The sequence below is a fragment of the Mercenaria mercenaria genome, chromosome 11 (assembly GCF_021730395.1).
Source record: "Mercenaria mercenaria strain notata chromosome 11, MADL_Memer_1, whole genome shotgun sequence".
Taxonomy (NCBI): domain Eukaryota; kingdom Metazoa; phylum Mollusca; class Bivalvia; order Venerida; family Veneridae; genus Mercenaria; species Mercenaria mercenaria.
The window spans coordinates 3,439,981-3,467,233 of record NC_069371.1 but is presented as its reverse complement, the minus strand read 5'-3'; the positions used below and the strand labels follow the sequence as shown (position 1 = coordinate 3,467,233).

The 27,253-nt window shown below is 35.5% G+C and overlaps 1 protein-coding gene across 1 annotated transcript in view; it reads right to left on the bottom strand.

Moving 5' to 3' along the window:
• Positions 1-27,253, bottom strand: part of LOC123532148 (DNA mismatch repair protein Mlh1-like) — a 260,143-nt gene that overhangs the window by 17,351 nt on the left and 215,539 nt on the right. Inside the window, exons 12-18 of the mRNA XM_053518364.1 lie at positions 23,876-24,092; positions 23,658-23,700; positions 15,655-15,857; positions 14,594-14,657; positions 9,747-9,911; positions 6,725-6,817; positions 6,012-6,131 (exon numbers count right to left, since the gene is read on the bottom strand). Of these exons, the coding sequence (XP_053374339.1) occupies positions 6,012-6,131; positions 6,725-6,817; positions 9,747-9,911; positions 14,594-14,657; positions 15,655-15,857; positions 23,658-23,700; positions 23,876-24,092 (905 nt within the window). The remainder of the gene's footprint in view (positions 1-6,011; positions 6,132-6,724; positions 6,818-9,746; positions 9,912-14,593; positions 14,658-15,654; positions 15,858-23,657; positions 23,701-23,875; positions 24,093-27,253) is intronic.

Genomic DNA, 27,253 nt, shown 5'->3' with positions numbered 1-27,253 from the left:
GACCACTTGCATAGTTTTGTGTACCGAAATAAACTTTGACCTTAAGATTGACCTAGTGACCTACTTTCAAATTTCTCAAACTACAGCCTTGAAACTTGATGCACATGCATAGTTTTGTGTACAAAGAACTTTGTCCTTGAAATTGATCTAGTGACCTACTTTCACATTTCTCAAGCTACAGCTTTTGAATTTGGACCACATGCACAGTGTTGTGTACGGAAATGAAATTTGACCTTGAGCTAGTCATTAAGTCTTGAAATTTGGAACACTCAAAAATGGCACATTGGTGGGCGCCAAGATCACTCTGTGATCTCTTGTTACTATAAACAGATTTTATTGTAACTTTTTTATTACTGGCTGTAGAGAAAAGTCAAGACCACTTTTCTGTGGTACAACATGCATGTTACATCCAATTTTTAGGTGTATTTTGACCTATCTCTACCTGGTAAAGAGTTTCTTGTGGACTTATATTATATAGATTTTTTTTTTTCTTAAGATTAATTTCCTTTTGTTGGTACTATAAATAACTTACATGATAACTTTTTTATAATCGGCAAAAACATTTCAATATGAAAACAACTGTGGGTTTTTATATATGCACATTTTAATCAAAGTGTGTTGTTATAACATATTGTATATAAAGTACAATATTGTTTATACATCATTGACAGGTATCAGTTCATCATGTTATACTGCAGTAGAGAAAACTAGGTGCCTTCCAGTAGGGGACTTTGTATTGCATGGCAATACTTCATTCACCTGTTTTTCAACTGATCTTCGTGAAATTTTGTCAGAATGATTATCTTGATGAAATCTAGGCCAAGTTCGAAAATGGTTTTTCTGGGGTCAAAAACTAGGACACTTTGTCAAATCAAAGAAAAGCCTTGTGTATGCGATAGAGGCTGTATTTTTCAATTGATCTTCATAAAATTATGTCAGAATGATTGCTTTGATGAAATCTAGGTCGAGTTTGAATATGGGTCATCTGGGGCCAAAATGTAGGTCATAGGTCAAATCAAAGAAAAACCTTGTGTATGCGATAGAGACAGTATTTTTCAATTGATCTTCATGAAATTTGGTCAGAATTATTGCCTTGATAAAATCTAGGTCAAGTTTGAATATGGGTCAAACACTTTGTTTTTTTGGGCCGTGCGACCATCTATTTGCTGCATTTTGCAGCAATTTTTTACTTGTCTGTACAGAATGTGTTGATGACAAGACTGTATACATATATTGTTAAATCATTTTTTATTTCCATTATTGCATGCATGTAAGAAGCAAACATTTAACAATTGCATTCATAGAAGTGTTAAAATGTGATCAATCTAATTTAAAGAAACACATTTAATTGGACTTTTTAAGTTTCATAGTATTTGTGGTGGAGACTGACCCAGTCAGCAACTTATACTGTCTGTGTGTCATTTCTTGTATGTTATAGTTTTCTTAATAATACATTAAATGTCAAAGTTATGGTAAGATGAACTCATTCATCACTTGTAGATTAATGTTAAAGCAGTTCAACATTTTACCATAAGTTAACTAATATTCTATTAATTCTAACCAGAGTTGTCACATATTTTCATATAAATATTTGTATAATACAGTCAAATCTAATCTACATATGATGTTCCACAATTTTTTAGTTACATTTTATGTTGATATTTTATGTTGTTTTCATGTCTCAACATATAATTACTAACATCAAAGAAACTTAAGTATTTTACAATTTGGTTGGTATAAATGGTTGTTTTGTTTATATATTTTATTTTTTTCCATCCAGGAGAATAAAGAAATATACATTTAAAAATATCTCATCATTCCAGATAAGTACACTACATAATCAAGATAAAAGAAATAAGAACAAAATATGTTGGTGGAATTTTATTTTCAAAAATTTGATATACAGTCTTTGTAGTATTTACTTCTTTAGATATATTGGACTGAAATGGGAATAACAACATACTTTAAATTTTTGTAGTCATAAGTTGATATGGGAATTATTAACTTAACTTAAAAAGCTTTTATCTCACTGTTACGCCATCTGAGCTTAAATATTTTTCAACATTGTCATTGGCAACAAGGCTCAAAATTATTTGTTGTGTATACCTTGCATTCATGTGTGATAAATGCTTTTATTGTATTCTTTAATATAATTTATGCTTTTCATCTTACCATGGATTAAAAAAATATAAATTTATTTGTCTGAAAATTAAGGTAAAAATACTGACTGATTAAATTGCAATATAAGAAAGCTTATTTGAGATAAAGGGAGGTAATTCCATAAAAAATATGTAGAATGTAGATGACAAATGTAATGAAGGGAGGTAATAAAATATTGTGAAGTTATTAGTCTTCATTTCTTTGATGAGCTAATTAATTGTTTTACATTTTGGTTTATTAACTACAAGTATGACCTAACACGTGTACCTGAAGGAAAATAAAATAGGTTGTTTGATGTCTTTGTACTGTTAAGTTGTTCCTGTATTTGTTTACATTCCATGTCTGAATGAAATGAAGAAACAGACTTTAATGAGGGTATCCTGGGAAAATACCTAAGTTTATTTTTATATCAGCAAATTTGATGAGATAGTCATTCAGGAGTTGTCTATCCTATTTCCAAAAATGCTATGGGGACTAAATTTTTTGGAGTAAATATCTCTTTTAAACAAGAGTGCCAGAATGTCACAATATACGCCCGTCACAGCAAATTTCTTTACTCTAGCACCTGTATTTGCAAGTGGAATTTTAATTTTGTGGTTGTTTAGTAATCATTGTAAGTCATTTGTTTTTCTAAGTCCACAAAAAAACTCCTTACCAGGTAGAGATACATTAAAATACACCTAAAATTTGAAAGTAACATCTATGTTGTACCACAGAAAAGTGGTCTTGTTTTTTCCCTACGGTCAATTATAAAAAAGTTACAATATAAGTTATTTATAGTAACAACTAAGGGAAGATAATCTTAAAAAAAAAAATCTTAAAAAAAAAAAAAAAAAAAAAAAAAAAAATCCAAAAAAAAATTGCAAGTCCACACAAAAATCTTTACCAGGTAGAGATTGGTCAAAATACACCTCATAATTGGATGTAGCAAGCATGTTGTACTACAGAAATGTGGTCTCGATTTTTCCCTACGACTAGTAATGAAAAAGTTACAATATAAGCTATTTATAGTAACAACAAAGGGAAGTAATTCTAAAGAAGGGAACTGCACATGACACTTCCTCTCATGATGGTGTATAATTGTGCCAAGTTACATCAAAATCCCTCCATGCATGAAGAAGAAATGCTTCGGACAAAGTCATTCTTGTATCTGACCTTTGGCCTCTAAGTGTGACCTTGACCTTTGACCTAGGGACCTGGTTCTTGCGCATGACACTCCGCCTCGTGGTGGTGAACATTTGTGCAAAGTTATATCAAAATCCCTCTAAGCATGAAGAAGAAATGCTCCGGACAAGGTTTTCATTCTTGTATCCGTTGATCTCTAAGTGTGACCTTGACCTTAGACCTAGGGACCTAGTTCTTGCGCATGACACTCCGCCTCGTGGTGGTGAACATTTATGCTAAGTTATATCAAAATCCCTCCATGCATGAAGAAGATATGCTCCGGACAAAGTTTTCTTTCTTGTATCCTTTGACCTCTAAGTGTGACCTTGACCTTAGACCTAGGGACCTGGTTCTTGCGCATGACACTCCGTCTCATGATGATGAACAATTGTGCCAACTTTCATCAAAATCCCTCCATGCATGAAGAAGATATGCTCCGGACAAAGTCATTCTTGAATTTGACCTTTGACCTCTAAGTGTGACCTTGACCTTAGACCTAGGGACCTGGTTTTTGCGCATGACACTCCGTCTCATGATGGTGAACAACTGTGCCAAGTTTCATCAAAATCCCTTCATGCATGTAGAAGATATGCTCCGGACAAAGTCTGTGGACGCCGCCCGCCCGCCGCCAGGGGCGTTCCCATAATACGTCCCGTTTTTTCAAACGGGCGTATAAAAAGGTCAGTTTCAGGTCACATTGTAAACTAATATGTATCAAAATTCATGTCACATTCATTAGGTCTTTCATCAATATTTCATTAACAGAAAAGTGCTATAAAAGTTTGTAAAAAATGTATCCAAAATGTAATATCCGGATACTGGTACACTTTCGGAATGTCATGTGAAAGTGGTTTTCACTCAGTTTACTTGACTCACTAAGGTAAACCAGAGCTAATTCCTCAAATTATGATGATACTTATCATAAAAAACAAGATTTAGCTTACCAAAAGGTTCCTTCTAGCACATATTGAATATTCTTTTTAAGGGATCTTTAATAAAATAATTATGAACTATGTTTTTTGCTAGTTTACGTGCATTCTTATCTATTTATTATAAGAATACTTAAAGTTATTTCGCACAAACATTTGTTTAACTTAAAATAATAAACAAACACCTTTAGATGAGCGATCATACTTAAATATTATCAGCGGACAATAAATACCAACACTCTGTCAAAATTTCGGGAACCAATGTCGACAGCTGTCCTAGTGGCATAGATCAGAATTTGGTCGTATGTTTGCCTAATTTTAATTAGCAATACAATGGAAGAAAAGTTCTGCCATATGCCAGTAACTGCATTGCATGAATGGATACTTACAGCTCCAGAATGACTAAACAGGGAGAAAAAGGGCTTTTAAAGACAAACTGATGGATTTGAAAAATGTGCGAACAAAAAGTTCACAACTTGAAAATTACAAAACAATTAATCAAAAAGTATCAAATTACAAAGTTCGAAATATTTATAGCTCAGTAAAGTGAAGAAATGCATTATACAGTTCTAGATAAAAACAAGGGAAGTAACTGAAATGTTGCATTCCGGTGACGGTACCTATCGTGCAATAGCATTCACAGACAAGTAAAAAATCTCGAATAACTTTATTAGTGCAGTATGTTTTGATGGTTATACTTAAAATGTTAAAATAATAAAGTTGGTATGAAATAAAATCGTAAAAAGAACCTCTGGAAGCAGCAAAGAATGCAGCTGAGAAGAATAATAGTAGACGTTATTTTTGGGCGGGAGTCTATTTTTAGATGATGAATATTCATTTAGTTAATCTCGATTCTACAATATGACATGTAAGATTTAGGAGTTTGATAGTTTAAACTAAATTATTGTTTTTGTAGGTTTGTTTATTACGTAGTTGTATTTCACTAAAGATTGACCTATAGATGCGTAAAAACACATTGGCAAAGAGGCTATTTTTAATGAATATGCATGAGTACAAAATGGCGGCGCCTACTGGAATTCGGATGCCTTTGATGATACCCTTGTATCCATTACCTGCTCAGTCAAGTGTGACATGTTCACCATAAGTGTTCCTTCTCATGAGAAGGAACTATAACACTCATAGTCAGCTTTTTTGAAGGAATAATGGGAGATTTGCATACGACATCGGGTGTAATTAGAAGCGTGAACGGATATTCTAAACTTATTTTTACTTTCGAAATTCATTAAAATTTGTGGATTTTCTGGTTGAAATTAAGGTAGGATCAGACTGCAAAGATATATTCTTATTATACTTAACAATGGTCTAATTTAAAGCTTGCATGAAGAAATCTTACAGGGCACTTTTCATGTGCTCGGTAATCAGCTGGCCGCTTACGGATAATTTATTAATTTTTTTGACAGGATGCATAATCAATACTCTATCAATTAATCATAACACCTTATTGATTCTCGTTACCTGTGTGCACTCGCCGTGACGTAATTTGCTGATAAAAAAAATTGACGAGGCATGTCTACAGGATAAAGGGCGGGATTCAGAAGAAGATCAAAGGCAGGAGGGCACATTATAAGGGCAGCAGAGGGGCAGTTAAAAAGGGCAGGGTGAGGCGCCCCACTGCGTCGCTCTAGAAATAACACTATATGAAGTTAAAAGTGTTCTCTAAACGAGGTTAATAATTTTAAAGGTGTAATGGAGTAAGTCGATATCTGCCATATTTTCTGATGTTTGTTTTTAGAATACCTCGGGCTTTTGTTCAGAGCTATCATCTGTACTTGCAAACAAACTTTTCTTCATGGCATAGAAATTGCTCATTTCTCGAGAAAAACTCTCAAAACACTGCTTTTCTGAGTCCCAGTCCACCTGAAATATGGAGAACATTTTACAGTCGTAAACCAGAAGGATATATAGCATACAAAAATGACTCATTTTCCTTCATGATAAAATAATTAACTTTCACTACTAAACCCAAATTTTGGATTCCAATCTTGGCTGTTCCATTTTTGTAAATACTTCATGAAGTGTTTATGGGTGAATGATATAGTGAATCTACCTCTGCATTTAAGGAAATCTCAACCGTTGTAAGAGATATGTCCAAAAACTCTGCAGAACCTCGTCTCTGGCAAAATCTCAACCTCTTAACTTACTAGCATGGTAGACTTTTTTTCTCACCTTTTGTGTTTTATGATTTATGGCAAAATTCTTGTCTTGCTGAGTAACAGCTTATATGAATAAAGTAACCTGTGACTGGTGTGAGACAAACATAGTGAGATAGATTATCACACACTGACTGTGACTGGTGTGAGACAAACATAGTGAGATAGATTATCACACACTGATAATTTATTTGGAATATTTCTGTCACATAGTCCCTGAAGGTCTTGAGCATTTCTAAACAACTCACATCAAATAAATCTACTTGTCTATGGGATAGAGCTGAGTTAAAACATGATTACCTCAGTGGCAAGCCGTAAAACCAGCATGGGCAGTCCCTCTAGGTCTGGAACATAATCATCTAGTACCAAAGGTAGTGTATGCATATTGCCTTTCTGAAATTTAGTGCATTTCAGATATATTAATTATGTGCAAGATCCATCCAAATAGCTACCTGTTAAGATTTTTGCTAATGAAAATCACTCCAGTGTTTCACTGACTAAATCAAAAATAACTTCTACGGCATATCATTTCTAACTAGAAATCATGTATTAAAGGAAATTTTTTTGTCAACTGGATAGTTATATAGCATTAGGTTAAACATATATTCCAGCATCACTCTGATCCCAGAATTCTCAACTATGAATATTCCGTCCCCTGTGGTTTTTCGTCAACAAAGAATACATTCTGTCCAATGTATTTCTGGGTCAACAATGAATAATTTGTCCCATGTGGTTATGGGACAACTTATGTACGAAGAGAACTCGAACTGCTGCCTTTCCATTACATGATCTTGATAGGCAACTAATAGAGACCAACATATGGTTTTCTCACAAACTACACCTTCTCCCCCTCTCATTTCCCTTTATTCCCACATCCCCTACCACTAACCATAGCTTCCCACCTCCCACTTCCTCTACTCTTAGCCCCATCACTCAAAATGATACTGGCAATACCTGAACCAGAATTAAACCTGATTATTCCTTACTACCAAAGAATGGGAATTAAATGATTTTCTTGTTATAATTTTATGTCAAACATTATGTTTTATTGTTTGCAGATACCAATCAATAACTTTTCAAGAAAATCTCTGCTCGTAAACATTATAAAAACTGACATTTTACAACAGGGTTAAATGCCAGCTTCATCAAGAAAGACGACTTGTTCTAGGTCAAGAAATTGCTCTTTTATCACTGGATATCTCAGACATGAGCATAAAAATGTACTTTTCATAATATTTTAGGGAGGGTTAAGAACTAAAAGACAATCTAACTAGTTGGCAAAAGAATTGTACATGGTACATTTTAACTTATAAAAAGCAAAACCTACAACAAACGCATTTTGTATGTATATGGGATGAAATGTAAAACCTAAATATATCAATATAAACAAGAGGACCATGATGGTCCTGAATCGCTCACCTATCTCCACATGACCCAGTGTTCAACTGAGTATGACATCGTTATTTCTATTATTTGACATAGTGACCTAGTTTTTGAGCACATGTGACCTAGATATCATCAAGATAAAAAATTCTGACCAATTTTAATGAAGATCCATTGAAAAATATGGCCTCTAGAGAGGTCACAAGGTTTTTCTATTATTTGACCTAATGACCTAGTTTTTGAAGGCACGTGACCCACTTTTAAACTTGACCTAGATATCATCAAGGTGAACATTCTCACCAATTTTCATGAAGATCTCGTGAAAAATATGGCCTCTAGAGAGGTCACAAGGTTTTTCTATTTTTCGACCTACTGACCTAGTTTTTGACCGCACATGACCCAGTTACGAACCTGACCTAGATATCATCGAGCTGAACATTCTCACCAATTTTCATGAAGATCCATTGAGAAATATGGCCTCTAGAGAGGTCACAAGGTTTTTTCTATTTTTAGACCTACTGACCTAGTTTTTGACCCCACGTGACCCAGTTTCGAATCTGACTTAGATATCATCAAGATGAACATTCTGACTAATACTCATGAAGATCTCATGAAAAATATGGCCTCTAGAGAGGTCACAAGGTTTTTCTATTTTTAGATTATGACCTAGTTTTAACCCTACTAGACCAGTTGTACAATGACTAGATTCAAGGAAACATCTGACAATTTCATGGATCATGATAAATATGACTCTAGAGGTAACAGTTTTTTCTACTTTTGATTTGCTAGATTTTGGCCACAATAACTAGTTTCGAACAGACTTATATAATAAGGTAACCTGACCTGTTTGATGAAAATCATGAGATAATTATGCCACTAGACGTGATGGTTACAACATAGTATTTTCAACATTGTAATTATTGGAATGTTTTTGTCACATAGACCCAGTTTGGATCTGAACAACTACATCAAGGTAAATCTACCTTTTCATGGATAGATCTCATTAAAAATATGGTACCTCAGAGGAAGCGTAAAAAGGGATTTCTATGTTGGAATAATACTGACCAAGGTAGTTATCCAGTGCCATTTCGAAATTGACTAGATATCATAATATTGAAGATCATCACAATGTTCATGTAAGATTTTTGCAGAAAAATATCGTGTCCTCTAATATCAAAGATTTTTCTTATTTTAACTAAATATGATAAAGTTTTTTGTCTACTGGATAGTTTATACATTGGTAACTAATATCATTCAGAAACATCTGATCCAAATTCTCAACTATGAATATTCGTCCCTGTGGGTTTTCCAACAAAGATTTTTCAATGTTTTGGTCAACTGACTAGTTTTTACCCATGTGTTTGACATTATGGTACAAAGATGAACTTACTGACCCTTTCCATTAATGATCATTGATAGGCCTATAGAGAGTCCACAAGGTTTTTCTCAATTTACACCTACTCCCCTTCATTTTTACCCACCTAACTGACCAGTTCCGACTCCACTTTCTACTCTTCATCAGATAAAATTGTGCAATCTCATATGATCCATGAAAAATATTATTGCCTTATACAGAGGATACAAGGTTTTCTTTTTTTTAGCTACGACATATGTTTTATGTTGCAGTGACCAGTCTAACTTGATCATAGAAATCTCAGCGTGAACATTATGAAATTACATGAATTTTAAATATATGGCTTAAATGCAGTTCACAAGGTTTTTCTAGTTCAGAACTATGACTCTGTTTATATGGGTGACTTCGACATGCTAGATACATAAATGACTTTACAAATTTATAGGGGGTCATGAATAAAATGGACTCTAACTGTTGGCAAAAGCAAGTTTACGGTACACTGTTAACTATAAAAGCAAAACTACAAAAACGCATTGTAGTTTGTGATGAAATGTAAAAAAAAATATCATAAAAAAAATAACAAACCTGATCAATTTCAATGGAGAAGTAATCTTGTAGCATCTCTGACTTAGACTTAAGAAAGCTGACAATGTAGGTAGCAAGGTTCTCTTTGGGTCCATCAGCATCTGTCCAACCTGATTCCTCAAGGTCAAGGGCCATCATAGCAAGGTCATATATAGGGGCTGGTTCCTGGAGAGAACATAATCAGTGCTGTTGGTAATAAAACTAAGATTGGAGACCAGTCACAAAACTCCAGCATCTCATTGGTTGTTTCTGATATTTGAATTTTGGATATTCAAACTGACCATTGGTAAGGTTCTATTGTTAGACTGGCCTCCTAACTAGAAGTCAGGACATTTCACACATGTGGCAAGGGTCATATAATTTATTTACCTCCCCTACATCCAGTCTAGGCTGATACTGCTGGAAACAGTAACAATACATCACCAAGCACTGAACACTAGTTCGAATATCAGCTAAGACCGTGAATCCAACCAGGACCGCTGGCTTGTAGTTCAACCTGCTAACCACTGCACCACTCATTCCCTTTTAATGCTTTAATTTGATTCCCAGAATAACAGGTGAACATTCAGTAAAACAACTGAAAACTATTTGGATGAAAGAAAGATTTGTTTTGAGTTACAGTGATTGCTTATGTATTTGAACAACATTTAAAGTGTTTAAGCAAAGAACGTTTCAGATCGAACAATGACATTGATCCTTTCATTGGTATACATGGACACTGAACAACAAGACATGGAGATTTTGCTGTAAAATGTTTATTGTCTGGTGGTCATTTCATGCACTGAAGTTGAAAAGAAATCTGTAAAAACGTTACTAAAAAAGTGTGGTAAAGACATTTCCTACAGAACTGAATGGCTCAATCTCTTCTACCTCTAGTAATATTTTGCTATTGTATGCAAAACAAGTATTATCAGAATTAATGGCACAATTTAGTTTCTTAAAGAGCAGGATTAAATTCACCAAGACTTCCCATAAAACATTAACTGCTGTAGTTAAATACAAATAAGTACGTCAATCTATAATACACTAACCCAAAACTGCTATGTCAAACTGTCAGCAGAAACATTCAATTTGATTATGAAACTCATTTATGGCTCAATTTCTTTTAAGAGTTGTGCATTCAGCATACACATTATTCCACTGATTTCTTCTTCATCCCACAAGTACAATCAAAGTTTCTTATTGCAAGTATTTAAGTAAATTAGTGGTTGTTTGGGCTGTCAATTGCGAAAAGATTTTCTACCTTCCACACAGCTTTTAAATGAATGTTTTCCTTTAAATTCTATTGAAAATCATAACAAGAGCACCGCCTACAGGTGCCATCGCTCGTCTGCAAGTGCTGGACAATATGTAAGAAAAGAGTAATAGTTCAGATTTTCTAAGTACAAAAAGGGCCATTATTCTGACACAATGCAGGTTAGAGTTATGGTTCTTGATTTACATAGTTCCCTAATGATGATAAACAAGTGTACAAAGTTTCAAAGCTGTAGCTCTTATAGTTTTTGAGAAAAGGTGACCTAAACAAAATTTAACCAAGAAACACAAAGTTTCTAAGTACAAAAAGGGCCATAATTCTGACAAAATGCATATCAGAGTTATGGGTCTTGGCCTACACAGCCTCCCTCCCTAATGGTAATAACCAAGTGTGCAAAGTTTCATAGCTGTAGCTTTTATAGTTTTTGAGAAAAGGTGACCTAAACAAAAATTTCAACCAAGAAACTGAAATTTTCAAAGTACAAAATGGCCATAATTCTGATAAAATGCAATCAGAGTTATGGTTCTTGGCCTACTCAGTCCCCTAATAATGATAAACAAGTATGCAAAGTTTCAAAGCTGCAGCTCTTACAGTGTTTGTGAAAAGGTGGCCCAAAAAATCTTAACAAATGCTGACGCCAATGATCAAGTGACAACAATACCTTGTAGATGTTTTTCAAAAATCAGACGAGCTATTTCCCTGTGCCTACTGACAAAGTGAGTATATTTCCTTGTACATAAAGACAAACTGAGTATATTTCCCAGTACCTATTGACAAAATGAGTATATTTCCCTGTACCAACTGACATAGTATATTTCCCTGTACCTATTGACAAACTGAGTATATTTCCCTGTACCTACTGAAAAACTAAGTATATTTCCCTTTACCTCCTGCCAAACTGAGTATATTTCCCTGTACATACTGACAAAATGAGTATATTTCCCTGTACATACTGACAAACTAAGTATATTTCCCTTTACCTCCTGCCAAACTGAGTATATTTCCCTGTACATACTGACAAAATGAGTATATTTCCCTGTACACTACTGACAAACTAAGTATATTTCCCTTTACCTCCTGCCAAACTGAGTATATTTCCCTGTACATACCGACAAAATGAGTATATTTCATTGTACCTACTGACAAACTAAGTATATTTCCCTTTACCTCCTGCCAAACTGAGTATATTTCCCTGTACATACTGACAAAATGAGTATATTTCCCTGTACATACTGACAAACTAAGTATATTTCCCTTTACCTCCTGCCAAACTGAGTATATTTCCTGTACATACGACAAATGAGTATATTTCCTGTACCTACTGACAAACTAAGTATATTTCCCTTTACCTCTGCCAAACTAGTATATTCCCTGTACTACGACAATGAGTATATTTCCCTGACACTAATCCTTACAAACTGAGTATATTTCCCTGTACATACTGACAAACTAAGTATATTTCCCTTTACCTCCTGCCAAACTGAGTATATTTCATTGTACCTACTGACAGAGTACATTTCCCTGTACCTACTGACATACTGAGTATATTTCCCTACACCTACTGACAAACTAAGTATATATCCCTGTATCTACTGACATACTGAGTATATTTCCCTACACCTACTGACAAACTAAGTACATTTCCCTGTACCTACTGACATACTGAGTATATTTCTCTGTACCTACTGACAAACTAAGTATATTTCCCTGTACTTACTGACAAAGTGAGTATATTTCCTTGTACATAAAGACAAACTGAGTATATTTCCCTGTACCTATTGACAAAATGAGTATATATCCCTGTACCAACTGACATTTCCCTGTACCTATTGACAAACTGAGTATACTTCCCTGTACCTACTGAAAAACTGGGTATCTCCTTGTACATACTGACAAAATGAGTATATTTTCCTGTACCTACTGACAAACTAAGTATATTTCCCTTTACCTCCTGCCAAACTGAGTATATTTCCCTGTACATACTGACAAAGTGAGTATATTTCCCTGTACATACTGACAAACTAAGTATATTTCCCTTTACCTCCTGCCAAACTGAGTATATTTCCCTGTACATACTGACAAAATGAGTATATTTCATTGTATCTACTGACAAACTAAGTATATTTCCCTTTACCTCCTGCCAAACTGAGTATATTTCATTGTACCTACTGACAGAGTACATTTCCCTGTACCTACTGACATACTGAGTATATTTCCCTACACCTACTGACAAATTAAGTATATTTCCCTGTACTTACTGACTGACTATATTTCCCTACACCTACTGACAATCCAAGTGTATTTCCCTGTACCTACTGACAATCATCTCTAGTATATTTCCCTGTACCTACTGACAAACTGAATATATTTCCCTGCACCTATGGACAAAACGAGTATATTTCCCTGCACCTACTGACAAAACGAGTGTATTTCCCTGCACCTACTGACAATCAGAGTATATTTCCCTGTAGCTACTGACAGAGTATATTTCCCTGTAGCTACTAACAAATTGGGTATATTTCCCTGTAGCTACTGACAAACTTGGTATATTTCGCTGTACCTACTGACAAACTTGGTATATTTCGCTGTACCTACTGACAAACTGGATATACACTCGAAACCTGTTATAACGCTACTCGATATACCGCGGTAGCCTCTTGGACCTGAAATTTTTGAGGGTAATAAAAAAACAAGTCCGCGGATGTTATTTAATTTGATCATAACCAACTTAAAACTACATGTACCTTTGTACATTAACACCTTTGCCATGACAACTGTGACAAAATCATATTGTTGTAGCTTACTTTTTTGCGTATCACTTTGTTAAAGTTTATACATGTAGACATGTGACAATTAGGCAATCAGTACCGTGTCAAAATTAGATTGTTTGCATAACAAGCGTGTAAGCGGTCAGTCAACTATCAAACCGTTAAGTTTGCACCAATTAAGCGGATGACATGAACACTTGAGTGAATAAAAATCGAACAACAGGCCCAGTTTTGTAATAAAATGCAGCCGTTTTTCATAATCATCACACTCGGTTCATCGGAATTAACGAAGAATCGATGCACTGAAGTTCTCCCTTTTTAATATCGTATATTAACGACGGTGATTTAACAATTTTCTATCTTATTTATCGATTTTCTTCGTGTATTCAAAATTAAATTTTTTAAGACTGTCCGCGTTCTTCTTTTAGTTACATAAACCCCAGTGCAATTGCATTGCATATGTAATTCTCACGACCGCGCACTCCTCACACAGCGTTATATATGTTTACTTCCGGGATACACAATTCCAACTTTCTTTTAGAATCATGACAAAATGTGAAGATGACACAGCGTTATAATTCTTTTAATGTATTTTTCAGTAACATAGGTAAATAAATGTCCCATTTATACGATTCTTATTTCTTATTTACATAAAACAGCATCCAAAATACGTCTAAAACATTACCGGTGGGTGGGGTACTGCATATACCGCTGATACGATCAACCCGCGTTATAAATTTAACCCCGCTAGATCCGGGGGTCTCGAACCTTGGACCCCGACGACAGCGTTGTAACGGGGTCCCAGTGTATTTGGTTGTACTTACCGACAATCTCAGAAGACCAAAGTTTCCAAAATCAAAGATGAATAGCTGGTAGAACAATTCTTCACTGAAAATAAATAAATGTGCAGGCACAAAATTCATTTTGAAACTGGAAAAAGAAAAACTCAAATTAAATCACAGGAGTAAGGTGTCTAACTTATATTTTGGAGAAAGTTGCTTATCTTAAGTACAATCTATTTTTTATTGATGAACGGTATTGACAAGGAACATGTTTAATAATGAATAAAACATTAAATTGGGTATGCAATAACACAAAAATTGTTTTATTTTCAGTCCTTCTTAAATCTTAAAAACTTAAGTAAAGAAATACTTGGTTTATGTTTAAAACAATTCAAGGGCAAAAACTCTGAAGTTACTTAAGATATTTTGACAAGAGTTGAATATGCATAATTGCCCTACAGTGATCTATATTTGTTACAAAAGAGATCCTGACAAAAGTTGCAGGCGTACCGCCACCCTTAGCATGATATCGATCTATATTTATATTAAGTTCAATCAAATTTTCATCAATAGGTTACTTCAGTCAAAAATCAGTATTTTTTTTCCATCAAATTAAGGGGAATAACTCTTCTTTCAAGGGGGATAATACTATGGCTGAGCAAAGGTCTTATGCTAATTATTTTTTATGTGAGGTTTGGTGATTCTACCTAAAATAATTTTTGAATTATAACTATTTTGAATTTCGGACCAACAGACTCGCACACACATGCATAGACAGATGTTCCTACGGTACAGTAGTTATGTGGCTTCTCCTTTGTTCTCTCTATTATTTTTTTTTCAGCCATGTCAAAGGATTAATGCCACATAAAAGAAACAGAATGAATTATTGTTCATCTAGCCACACAACTATCTTACTGCGTGAACAAACAGCTGGACTGGTAACACCACATCTGTATCCCTTTGCCTTTGGTGGGGGATAAGAAAGCTGATTTGGCAGAACAAAAGGGAAACTGCGACAGTAGGGTGGTCCAAGTCTCTAATCAAATAGAAATCATTTCAGATTTTAATGCAATCTGGGTGAGTGACCAAGGATTTAAACATACGTTAGTTTACTAGTGTTTGTGAGGAGTAACTTTGTCTGGTGTTGAATCAGGGAGAATTCCTTGTCTACACAGCCAACAAACACGTGATTGGAAAACATCTCGCGTAGGCCTGTAAGTGGAAAAAATGTATGCAAGTAAGCCAGTCTGTGGAAAAAATAAAAATATTTAATGTAGATCTGGTAATGAAAACATTTCTTAACTGCCTAAAAAGGGAACCAGTTTATATTGGCATTCATATGATATACTTCTCATATAAGCCCGTTAATAGAAAATATCCTGAACCGGCCAATGAAAAGTCATGTTGGCCTGTAAAATAAAAGTCTACATTTATTTAACATTTTAAATACAGCAGAAAATACAAAACATCATATTTACACCTTTAAATGATCTTAAAGTAGCTGAAAATGAAACAACTAAATTGTCACTTAAATATAAATACTGTAGTCTGGGATTCTTCGGAATGGTCAAATACTTGATTTCAACAGAAACAAGAGATCACAGAGTGATCCTGGTGCCCACCATTGAGCCATTTTTGAATGTTCCAAATTTCAAGATTAGCTCAAGGTCAAAATCAAGGTCAAATTTCATTTCGATAAACAACACTGCATGTGGTCCAAATTTGAAAGCTGTAGCTTGAGAAATGTGAAAGTAGGTCACTAGATCAATTTCAAGGTCAAAGTTCATTTCGGTATCCAAAATTAAGCATGTGCTTCAAATCTGGAGGCTGTAGCTTGAGAAAAGTGAAAGTAGGTCATTAGGTCAATCTCAATGTCAAATTTCAATTCAGAACACAAAAATATGCATGTGGTCCAAATTTGAAGCATGTAGCTTCAGAAATGTGAAAGTAGGTCACTAGGTCAATCTCAAGATCAAAGTTCACTTCGGTACACAAAACTATGCATGTGGTCCAAATTTGAAGGCTGTAGCTTGAGAAATGTGAAAGTAGGTCACTAGGTCAAAATCAAGGTCAAATTTCCTTTCGGAACAAAAAGCTATGCATGTGGTCCAACTTTGAAGCCTGTACATTCAAAAATGTGAAAGTAGGTCACTAGGTCAATGTCAAGGTCAAAGTTTTTTTCGGTGAACAAAACTATGCATGTGGTCCAAATTTGAAGGCTGTAGCTACAGAGATGTGAAAGTAGGTCACTAGGTCAAAATCAAGGTCAACTCATGTCAAGGTTCATCTTGCCACTCAAAACTATACATGTGGTCCAAATTTGAATGTTGTAGGTTATTGACAACAAGATTTTGAGAGCTTTTCTCTATATAAGTCTATATGAACCATGTGACCCCCGGGATGGGGTCATATTTGACCCTAGGGGGATAATTTGAACAAACGTGGTAGAGAACCACTAGATGATGCTACATTACAAATATCAAAGCCCTAGGCTTTGTGGTTTGGACAAGAAGATTTTCAAAAGTTTTCATTATATAAGTCTATGTAAACAATGTGACCCCCAGGGCAGGGCCATATTTGACCCTAGGGGAATAATTTGAACAATCTTAGTAGAAGACCACTAGATGATGTCACATACAAAATATCAAAGCCCTAGGCCTTGTGGTTTTGGACAAAAGGTTTTTCAAAGTTTTTCCCTATATAAGTCTATATAAACCATGTGACCCCCGGGGCGGGGCCATATTTGACCCCAGGGAAATAATTTGAATCATCTTGGTAGAGGACCACTAGATGATGCTACACACCAAATATCAAAGCCCTAGGCTCTGTTGTTTTGGACAAGTAGATTTTCATAGTTTTTCCCTATATAAATCTATGTAAATTATAAAAATAAACAAAGGGCCATAACTCACTCAAAAACTGTTGAACAAGTCTGATTTTCAGGGGAACACAACTAGGGTATCAATACATCATTCTGACAAAAAGTTTGGTCAAAATCCCCCCAGTAGTTTCTGAGGAGATGCAATAATGAGAAATTGTTAACTGATGGAAGGACGGACAACGGACGCAGAGTGATTTGAATAGCCCACCATCTGATGATGGTGGGCTAATAAAATGGTTCTAGTAGTATAAGCCATTTCTGCATCAGAGTATAGTGTAACCTCTCAAAGGCAAATACTGATGTGTTTGTTGTACATATGAGCTGTGCCATGAGAAAACCAACATAGTGCGTCTGCGACCAGCATGGATCCAGATCAGCCTGCGCATTCGCGCAGTCTGGTCAAGATCCATGCTGTTCGCTTTCAAACCTTATTGCAATTAGAGAAACTGTTAGCGAACAGCATGGATCCTGACAAGACTGCACGGATGCGCAGGCTGGTCTGGATCCATGCTGGTCGCAAACCCACTATGTTGGTTTTCCCATGGCGCGGCTTATGTTAAGAATTTCATCTAATTGGAAAAGGAAATATCTAAAGATGTTTACTCTCAAACCAGTGTCAGGGGCATGTTGTTTTGAACTCGTGTTTGACTTTCTTCATTTTTTGTACTGATGGAGAATTAGGTTAATATAAACATCTTAAAGTATAATATGCAAATTTTAGAATAGTTACAATTGCCAGCGGTTCCATGCTGTATCATTTATATACAAAATGTGTGATACTTTACACAGGAAATGGAAATCAAATCTGCCTATATTTCTCAATTTGTATCAAACAACAGATCTGCCTGTAAAATAAAAAGAATGGAAATGGAAAGGCATGCAATAGTTCCTGTCATTTCAAATGCAATTACTTTCCATGTTATCTAGATTATTCTTAATCACAACAGAACAGCATTGTAAACACACTCCTACACACGCACAGGGAACGAAGAAACAAAATAAATTGAATTTTAATATTCTCCTTGTTGAATTAAAAACAAGAGCAGTCAGAGGACTGCAATGCTCCACATTTCAAAAGTCTTGTCACAACAAACAAGTTTAAAAAACAGGAATAACTTTATGAAAAAGCAAAACAGAGTTATGGAACCTGTGCATTGAAAGTCAGATCATCATAGTAAACAACAGTGAAGTTTCAATTCATTCCCAAAACTGGTATCTTGGCTATCAGACTATACACAAAATATTGAGAAGCTGACACTGATGCTTATGAAAAGCTACACCTATTTTTAGTCAAGCTATTTATATGTCTCAGAAAAAAAAGAAATATCTTGAAAAATGGTCTGTAATGATCTTATCATGTCGTTGTGTTATATGTCACATCAAACACAAAGTCATATTGTGACTAAAACGCCTATTGTTTGGTACATTTGCCAACGAGAGCTCCGCCAAGCCGAAGGGTTATATCAGAGGAGGACAGAAGCAAAATTTAAAGAAAAAGCAAAATCTGGTGGTGGAAACCAGGTTGTGTGTGTGTGTGCGATGGTGGTGACAAAGAAAAGAAAACATCATCTCATCACCACCTGCCTATATTCCAAATTTTAAGTCAATACCTTTAATAGTTTCTTAGTTACACTCTGGACACAAAATATGATGGGCAGATTCGACTTTGTTGGGACCTTGAACTTTAACCTACCACCCTGGTTCATGCACTCCGCACAGCGTCTCATCACTACCTACCGACATCAAAAGATTGAAGCCAATACCTTACATGGTTATTTAGTTATCTTATCGCCATCTACATGTAAACAAAATTTAAAGTCAATACCTTTAATGGTTACAAAGTTATGCTCCGGACACAAATTATGACAGACCGACAGACTGACGGATGCACATGCCATCACATTAAACACTATGTGTAACTCTTCAATCTGGAGACTTTATCAATAAGTATACCTATAAGATTCAGTCTATCAAGGAAAGATTTCAATCTTCAATTTTTTATCTGTTTATTTGGATTTAATATTCAAAGACTTGTTTTGTGTTTGTTTTAACCCTTACCCTGCAAAATTTCTATAATGAACTTGTCCATATTTCAATTTGGACAGAACCATTAACTGTTAAAAGGGGTGTTCGCTGAAAATTTACTGACTGAATAGCGAACAGTGCAGACCATGATCAGACTGCACGGATGTGCAGGCTGATCTTGGTCTGCACTGGTCGCAAAGGCAAAGTCACTTACCACCAGCACGCTAAGGGTTAATGGAAAATATCACACAATGGCAAATGTTGTGGGGGTCTCGAAAAGAAGAAAGGCTTTGTATTTCAGCTGCCACATGCTTCTAAATGTTCATACAAAATGAGCAAAACCTAACAGCATGAACACAACAAAACATCGGTAATCAAAACCTTTATTAAACATTTACATTGGCATTGTATGGTAATCACTTGAAATTATGCAAATCAGCTGTATCATAGCTGTAACAATACCCTGATAAATTAAAATTTCATTGTAATTTAATAACATTACATTTTAGAATCTACTAAAATACATCAAATTAAAACATTATCTCATGCATGGCCTGTTATAAACTGAGCTAATGAAATAATTTTATGCAAATTTGTCTATAAAAGCAAAATACAGAACTTAATTAAAGCAACTGTATTTATTAATTATGCTTCTGTCAACCAAAAACCAAAGAGTTCCATTATAATTAATAAGAACATTATGAAACAAAGTTTTAGATCACTGACAACTACTTACATTCATTTCCAATTCATATAGAATTCAACTAAGTCCTTTGTTAGCAATATACAGTTTGAGCAGTAAGTTCACTGTGCAGAGAGTGATTAAATTCATAACAGTTTGTTAAGGTGTTGGACAGTGTAAGTGTGTACAGTGTGTGACAGATGTAGTGTGTAAGTGATTGTGTGACAAGTGCAATGCTGTGTGACAGTTAGTGTGACAGTGTGTAAGTGTTGTATGACAGTGTAAGTGCTGTGTGACAGGTGTAAGTGTGTTGTGTGACAGTGTGTAAGTGCTGTGTGACAGTGTGTAAGTGCTGTGTGACAGTGTGTAAGTGCTGTGTGACAGTGTGTAAGTGCTGTGTGACAGTGTGTAAGTGCTGTGTGACAGTGTGTAAGTGCTGTGTGACAGTGTGTAAGTGCTGTGTGACAGTGTGTAAGTGCTGTGTGACAGTGTGTAAGTGTTGTGTGACAGTGTGTAAGTGCTGTGTGACAGTGTGTAAGTGCTGTGTGACAGTGTGTAAGTGCTGTGTGACAATGTGTAAGTGCTGTGTGACAGTGTGTAAGTGCTGTGTGACAGTGTGTAAGTGCTGTGTGACAATGTGTAAGTGCTGTGTGACAGTGTGTAAATGCTGTGTGACAGCGTGTAAGTGCTGTGTGACAGTGTGCAAGTGTTGTATGACAATGTTTAAGTGCTGTGTGACAGAGTGTAATTGTTGTATGACAGTGTGTAAGTGCTGTGTGACAGTGTGTAAGTGCTGTGTGACAGTGTGTAAGTGCTGTGTGACAGTGTGTAAGTGCTGTGTGACAGTGTGTAAGTGCTGTGTGACAGTGTGTAAGTGCTGTGTGACAATGTGTAAGTGCTGTGTGACAGTGTGTAAGTGCTGTGTGACAGCGTGTAAGTGCTGTGTGACAGTGTGTAAGTGTTGTATGACAATGTTAAGTGCTGTGTGACAATGTGTAAGTTGCTTGACAGATGTGTAAGTGCTGTGTGTGAAAGTGTGTAAGTGCTTGTGACAGTGTGAATAGTGTGTACAGTGTGTAAGTGCTGTGACAATTGTGTAAGCTTGTTGAAATGTATTAAGCTACTGTGTTGACAGTTGTACTATCTTGTGTGACAAGTTTGTGTAAGTAGGCCTACGTTTAATGACTTGTGTGACAGTGTTTAAGTGCTGTGTGACAGTGTGTAAGTTGTGCATGATAATTGTAAGTCTGTGTGACAGGTTTAATGCTGTTGAATGTGTAAGTGCTATGTGACAATTAAGTTATGCTAGTGTTAAGAGTGAAGTGTACTGTGATGATGAATGTGTGTATGCTGTCTGATGGATGTAAAGTTGCCGTGGTTACCAAGTGATTTTAACTTTACCTGTCTAACATGTCCTATAAGTGAACTTGTCAAGCTTTACATGTTGTGATATACCATTAACTGTTGAAGAGTGCTTACAAATAATATGATTGATTGAACAGTTAGACATGATAGACTATATACTACTGTGATCATGTGTACTAGAAATTGCTGCTACCAGTTTAATGTACTACCTGATGTGTTGTACTATACATGTGATTCTGATTTGTTGTGTGAAGGTTTCTCTTTAGTGCAGTTTCTCACTATTACTGTGTGCAGTTTATGACTGTTATAAGGTCAAGACACTGGACATTTATCTGTCTTGTGCAGATCCAACTTGAGGTAAGTTTGTATTTACTGTGAAGAATAAAAACAGTGATTTACAGCTCATCTGCAAATGTCCAATAATGCCTTACAGCAAACTTTAATTAATATGTACATTTATGCACAGATCACCAACACAAGTTTGCATTGTGAACATAGATCCATGCAGACATATCTAACCTGCATGATGCTAACCTGAATAATAGAATGCTCCGCTAAACCTTTTTTAAACTGACCTAACACAAATGTGTGAAAGCCAAACATTCAAGTTTGACTTGATATCTTTGAAGGTCTAAGTGCGTTTCTTCAAACATATATTGTCATTTATGGCATCTGGCTGAGTCAAGACCTAAGTCTATTTCTCGTCACAGCATCAAATTGAGTAATTTGTATAACTGCAAAATGCATATGTATGTACAGCTCAGAGTCTGAACATAAGTCACATATTGCCTGTGACAGCTAAACAGTTACTCTGTATCAGAAACCTACAATTTGCTGACAGGTCTCATAGAACATACTGCAGTGCTAATCCAAATAGAGTTAGCTATTCTTTTTATAATTGACCGTATAAAAACACAATTCTGCTAGTTTCATTGGAAAAGGCTGTTTTCAACAATATCACTTGACTGAATTGTTTAACCTAACATTCTAGCACAAACTAAGTACATGCATAAGACACTGTTATTTACATACATGGACAACTTGCCACGCGTCACTCTTAAAGACCATAACTCATCAAAAACTACTGAATAAGACATTTCAGAACAAGTTATCTACCTTAGTCAAGATATGCCAATAAACATGCAGACCAAGTTTAGTGAACACTTGATGAGAACTACTCTGGTTAGCGAGCGGGCAACTTTTATGGATGCCATCTGCCAACCATCGATCAAATTACATGTTTCCCTTTATAGGTGTATAAAAACAAAAACAATTTAATACAGAATATGTCTTGTCATAGCCTGACCGTATCACGCAATCTACAAGTTTCTTGCATTTCTGTTGGTCAACATATGTCACATGCAGACATATCCAGCTAGTAATTTTTCTGCTGCATCGCAGGCTTAACTGAATCAAGTAAGATTATTTAGCTCCAGCTAAAGACCTTGTTTCCGAGAGTAAATTTAGTGTTCGTCCTAAGAAGCGGACAGGAAATGGGATGAAAGCCAAAATTTCAAGATATTTTGACATCATGAAATCTTTCGAAAGGAATTGGAACATAAAGTTTTTTGGGTTTATGATCAAAACCAGTTCATAATTTGTATTAAATGAGCTTCTGTGTGTTCAGACTCTTATTTATGTTTCGTATTTCAGTAGAGATTGAAATTGAATCAATTACTAGTAATAAAGATGTCCAGAATATCCTGCATTTATGCTTTATGGGTCCAAGCTAGAGATCCTGAACAATTTTAAGTCACAGTCACTGTGACCATGTTTTTGGACCATAGCCCCAAAACAACAGGCATTACCTACTGATTATCGACAATCATCCTACAAAGTTTGATGACCTTAGACCAAAGTGTTCTCAAGCTATTGATCAGGAAACAATCAGTCTCTAGGTCACTGTGACCTTGACCATTGACCTACTGACCCAAAAACAGAAAAGGGTCATCAGGCAATCATTCTCATTTTATGAAGTTTGACCTGTGTAATTCACAGCATTTTTGAACTATTTTCATTGGAAACATTTTTCAAATTTCAAAGTCACTGTGACCTTGATTTTTTACCTACTGACCCCTAAATTGATAGCATTCAAATTCTAAACATTGACAAACTAAAGAACCACTCCCTAGTTATGGATTCTACCAACCTACTGGAGCAAACAATATACCCCCTCTTCTAGCTCTTAAACATTCCCTAAATGTTAAAAAAAACTTGAATTAAATCAGGAGACATACCCCTTTTCAGAAAACACCTTAACATTAGCCAGTAGTCTTACAATTATGTATTATATAAAGCTGATCTTCAACAAATATGTATACCAACTTTACTGAAAAGGTATCAGGTTACGAATACTTCCAGTATGCCTCACCTTTTGTCAGTGCTAGAACTCCTTGACATCTCTGTTTCCATTGGAGCTTCTCCTGACCTTGAAGAAGAAGCTTGAATATTACTGGTCGACTGCAGAGCCTCTCTTTCATTATCAGGTAATTCTGCATCCTGATTGGTTGGTTTGAAAAATGCATCCAGCTTCTGTTCTCTGCTGTCTGTACGAACCATCTGATGAGCATAAGTTTTGTTTCCTGAATCTGTAAAACAGACGATTCTAAAATGAAAATTAATTCATCAATGCAGTTATATCTATATGGAAAGTACATGGTATTTTCGAAGGCTTCATCTTAGTATATAAACATTGTTTTAAAATGAGTTTACAATGTTTCAATTAGCACAGGTTTGCATACTTTTAAAGATGGTACAATGTAATATCAAACTCTTATGGTGGCTGTTAGAACAGTGAAAGTTCACTGTTGGCAATAACACGTCAGATGCAGGTATCTCAAAAGACAGTGTTATGTAGGAGCACTGTGACCATGGCAAAATTCTGCTTTTGAAAGTCAATGTACTTCATAGATATTGGTCCATGTTATTCATAGATATTGGTCAATGTAACCCATAGATGTCGGTCCATGTAATTCATAGCCATTGGTCAATGTAATTCATAGTTATTGGTCAATGAAGTATTCAAAGATATTGGTCAATGTAATTCATAGATATTGGTCATTGTTATTCATAGACAATGGTCAATGTTATTCGTAGATATTGGTCAATGTACTGCACAGACTATGGTCAATGTAATTCATAGTCAATGGTCAATGTAATTCATAGATATTGGTCAATGTAATTCAAAGATATTGGTCAATGTAATTCATAGCCAATGGTCAATGTAATTCATAGCCAATGGTCAATGTAATTCATAGATATTGGCCAATGTAATTCAAAGATATTGGTCAATGTAATTCATAGCCAATGGTCAATGTAATTCATAGCCAATGGTCAATGTAATTCATAGATATTGGTCAATGTAATTCAAAGATATTGGTCAATGTAATTCAGAGATATTGGTGGATGTCATTCAAAGATAATGGTCAATGCAATACAGATAATGGTCAATGTGAGAGATATTGAAGGATGTCATTCACAGGTACTGGGGGATGTAATTCAGAGATATTGATGGATGTAGGTCAATGTAATTCATAGACATTGGTAAATGTAATTCATAGATAATGGTCAATGTAGTTCATAGACAATGGTCAATGTAATTCATAGATATTGGTCAATGTAAGTCATAGATAATGGTCAATGTAATTCACTGGTCAATATAACATAGACATTGAAATCTGCCCTTTTTTATGCATAAGAAAAACATCTGGAACTGTACAAAAAGACCTGAAATTGCAGAGTCAGCATTCTAATGTGGAAGTAAACAAAAATTGATAACATCCTAGATAATAATCAGTGTGTGATTAAAGTCAGATTGAGAGTTTCCTGTAAGAAGCAACACTGTGATTCTGCATTCATTAATGCAAGAAATCATGGATATTGCATTATAGAGTAATAAAAATGTTCCATAAAAGTTGATTTGTATGCAAATAACAGTAATTATCAATACTTGGAGTTGTGACATGATGCACTGACTGCACAACCATAAAATCCAGTTAATCATAGGGCAATAACAAAATTCAACATTATTTCCTTGAATATTGTCTCTAGGATACAATCAGGATTATAACATTGTCAAGCTGTCTAATGACATTGCCTTGAACTGTTTGAAAATATTATCACAGCCTTCTATATAATACTAGCTATATCAAAATATTTTCCAATAGAGCTGGTTATCAAAGATTTTATATAGAAAAAGAAATTCTGTAAAAATCTAGTTTGGTTCCAATAAAACTACTTTAAGAATTGAGCGGACACTGCTTTTTTGCAATTGTAAGTAATTCAAGAGCTATAACTCACAAATGTCTAAGACTAACTTTCTGATTACCAGACCTGGTCAAGACAATATACCAATTAACACCTTGAAAATGCTTTTGAAAACTAGAAGATGCTTTTGTAAAAAAGCCCATGTCTCCCCCAATGTACAGTCGTATAGGCAAGAAGTCAATAGGGGACAGGAGCGAAAGTCAAAGAGACACTGATGGTTGGCTGCAATAGGGATCATCTACTTGACATGTCCAGTCATCCCACTAAGTTTCAACATTCTCGGCCTAGTCATTCTCAAGTTATTGTTCAGGCTCCTGTGACCTTGACCTTTAATCAAGTGACCCCAAAATCAATAGGGGTTATTTACTCTGCATGTCCAATCATCCTATTAAGTTTCAACATTCTAGGTCAAGTGGTTCTCAAGTTATTGACTGGAAAGAGTTTTCTATGTTCAGCCCCCTGCGACCTTGACCTTTGATGGAGTGGCCCCATAAACGATAGGGCCATGCAACTACTCTGTAAGTCCTATCACCCTATGAAGTTTGAAGACCAGAAATGGATTTCTATTTTCTGTCCGCTGTAACCTTGACCTTTAATAGACTGACCCCAAAATCTATAGAGGTCATCTATTCTGTATGTCCAATTGTCCTATGAAGTTTCAACATTCTGGGTCAAGTGGTTCTCCAGTTACTGTCTGGAAATGATTTTACATGACCAGGCCCCTGTGACCTTGACCTTTAAAAGAGTGACACAAAAATCAATAGGGGTCACCTACTCTGCATGTTCAATCATCCTATGAAGTTTCAACATTCTGGGTCAAGTGGTTCTCAAATTATTGATCGGAAATGGTTTTCCATGTTCAGGTCCCTGTGACCTTGACCTTTAACAGAGTGACCCCAAATTCGATAGGGGTCATCTACTCTGCATGATCAATCATTCTATGAAGTTTCAACATTCTGGGTCAGGTGCTTCTCAAGTTACTGACCGGAAACGGTTTTCCATGTTCAGGCCCCTGTGACCTTGACCTTTATTAGAGTGACCCCAAAATCAATTGGGGTCATTTACTCTGCATGTCCAATCATCCTATGAAGTTTTAACATTCTGGGTCAAGTGGTTCTCAAGTTAATGATCGGAAACGGTTTTCCATGTTCAGGCCCCTGTGACCTTGACCTTTAACAGAGTGACCCAAAAATCGATAGTGGTCATCCAATCTGTTAGACCAATCATCCTATTAAGTTTCAACATTCTGGGTCAAGTCGTTCTCTAGTTACTGACTGGAAACGGTTTTCAATGTTCAGGCTCCTGTGATCTTGACCTTTAATAGAGGGGCCCCAAAATCAATAGGGGCCATCTACTTTGTATGACCAATCATCCTATAAAGTTTCAACATTCTGAGTCAAATGGTTCTCAAGTTATTGATCGGAAATGGTTTTCAATGTTCAGGCCCCTGTGACCTTGACCTTTAACAGAGTGACCCCAAAAA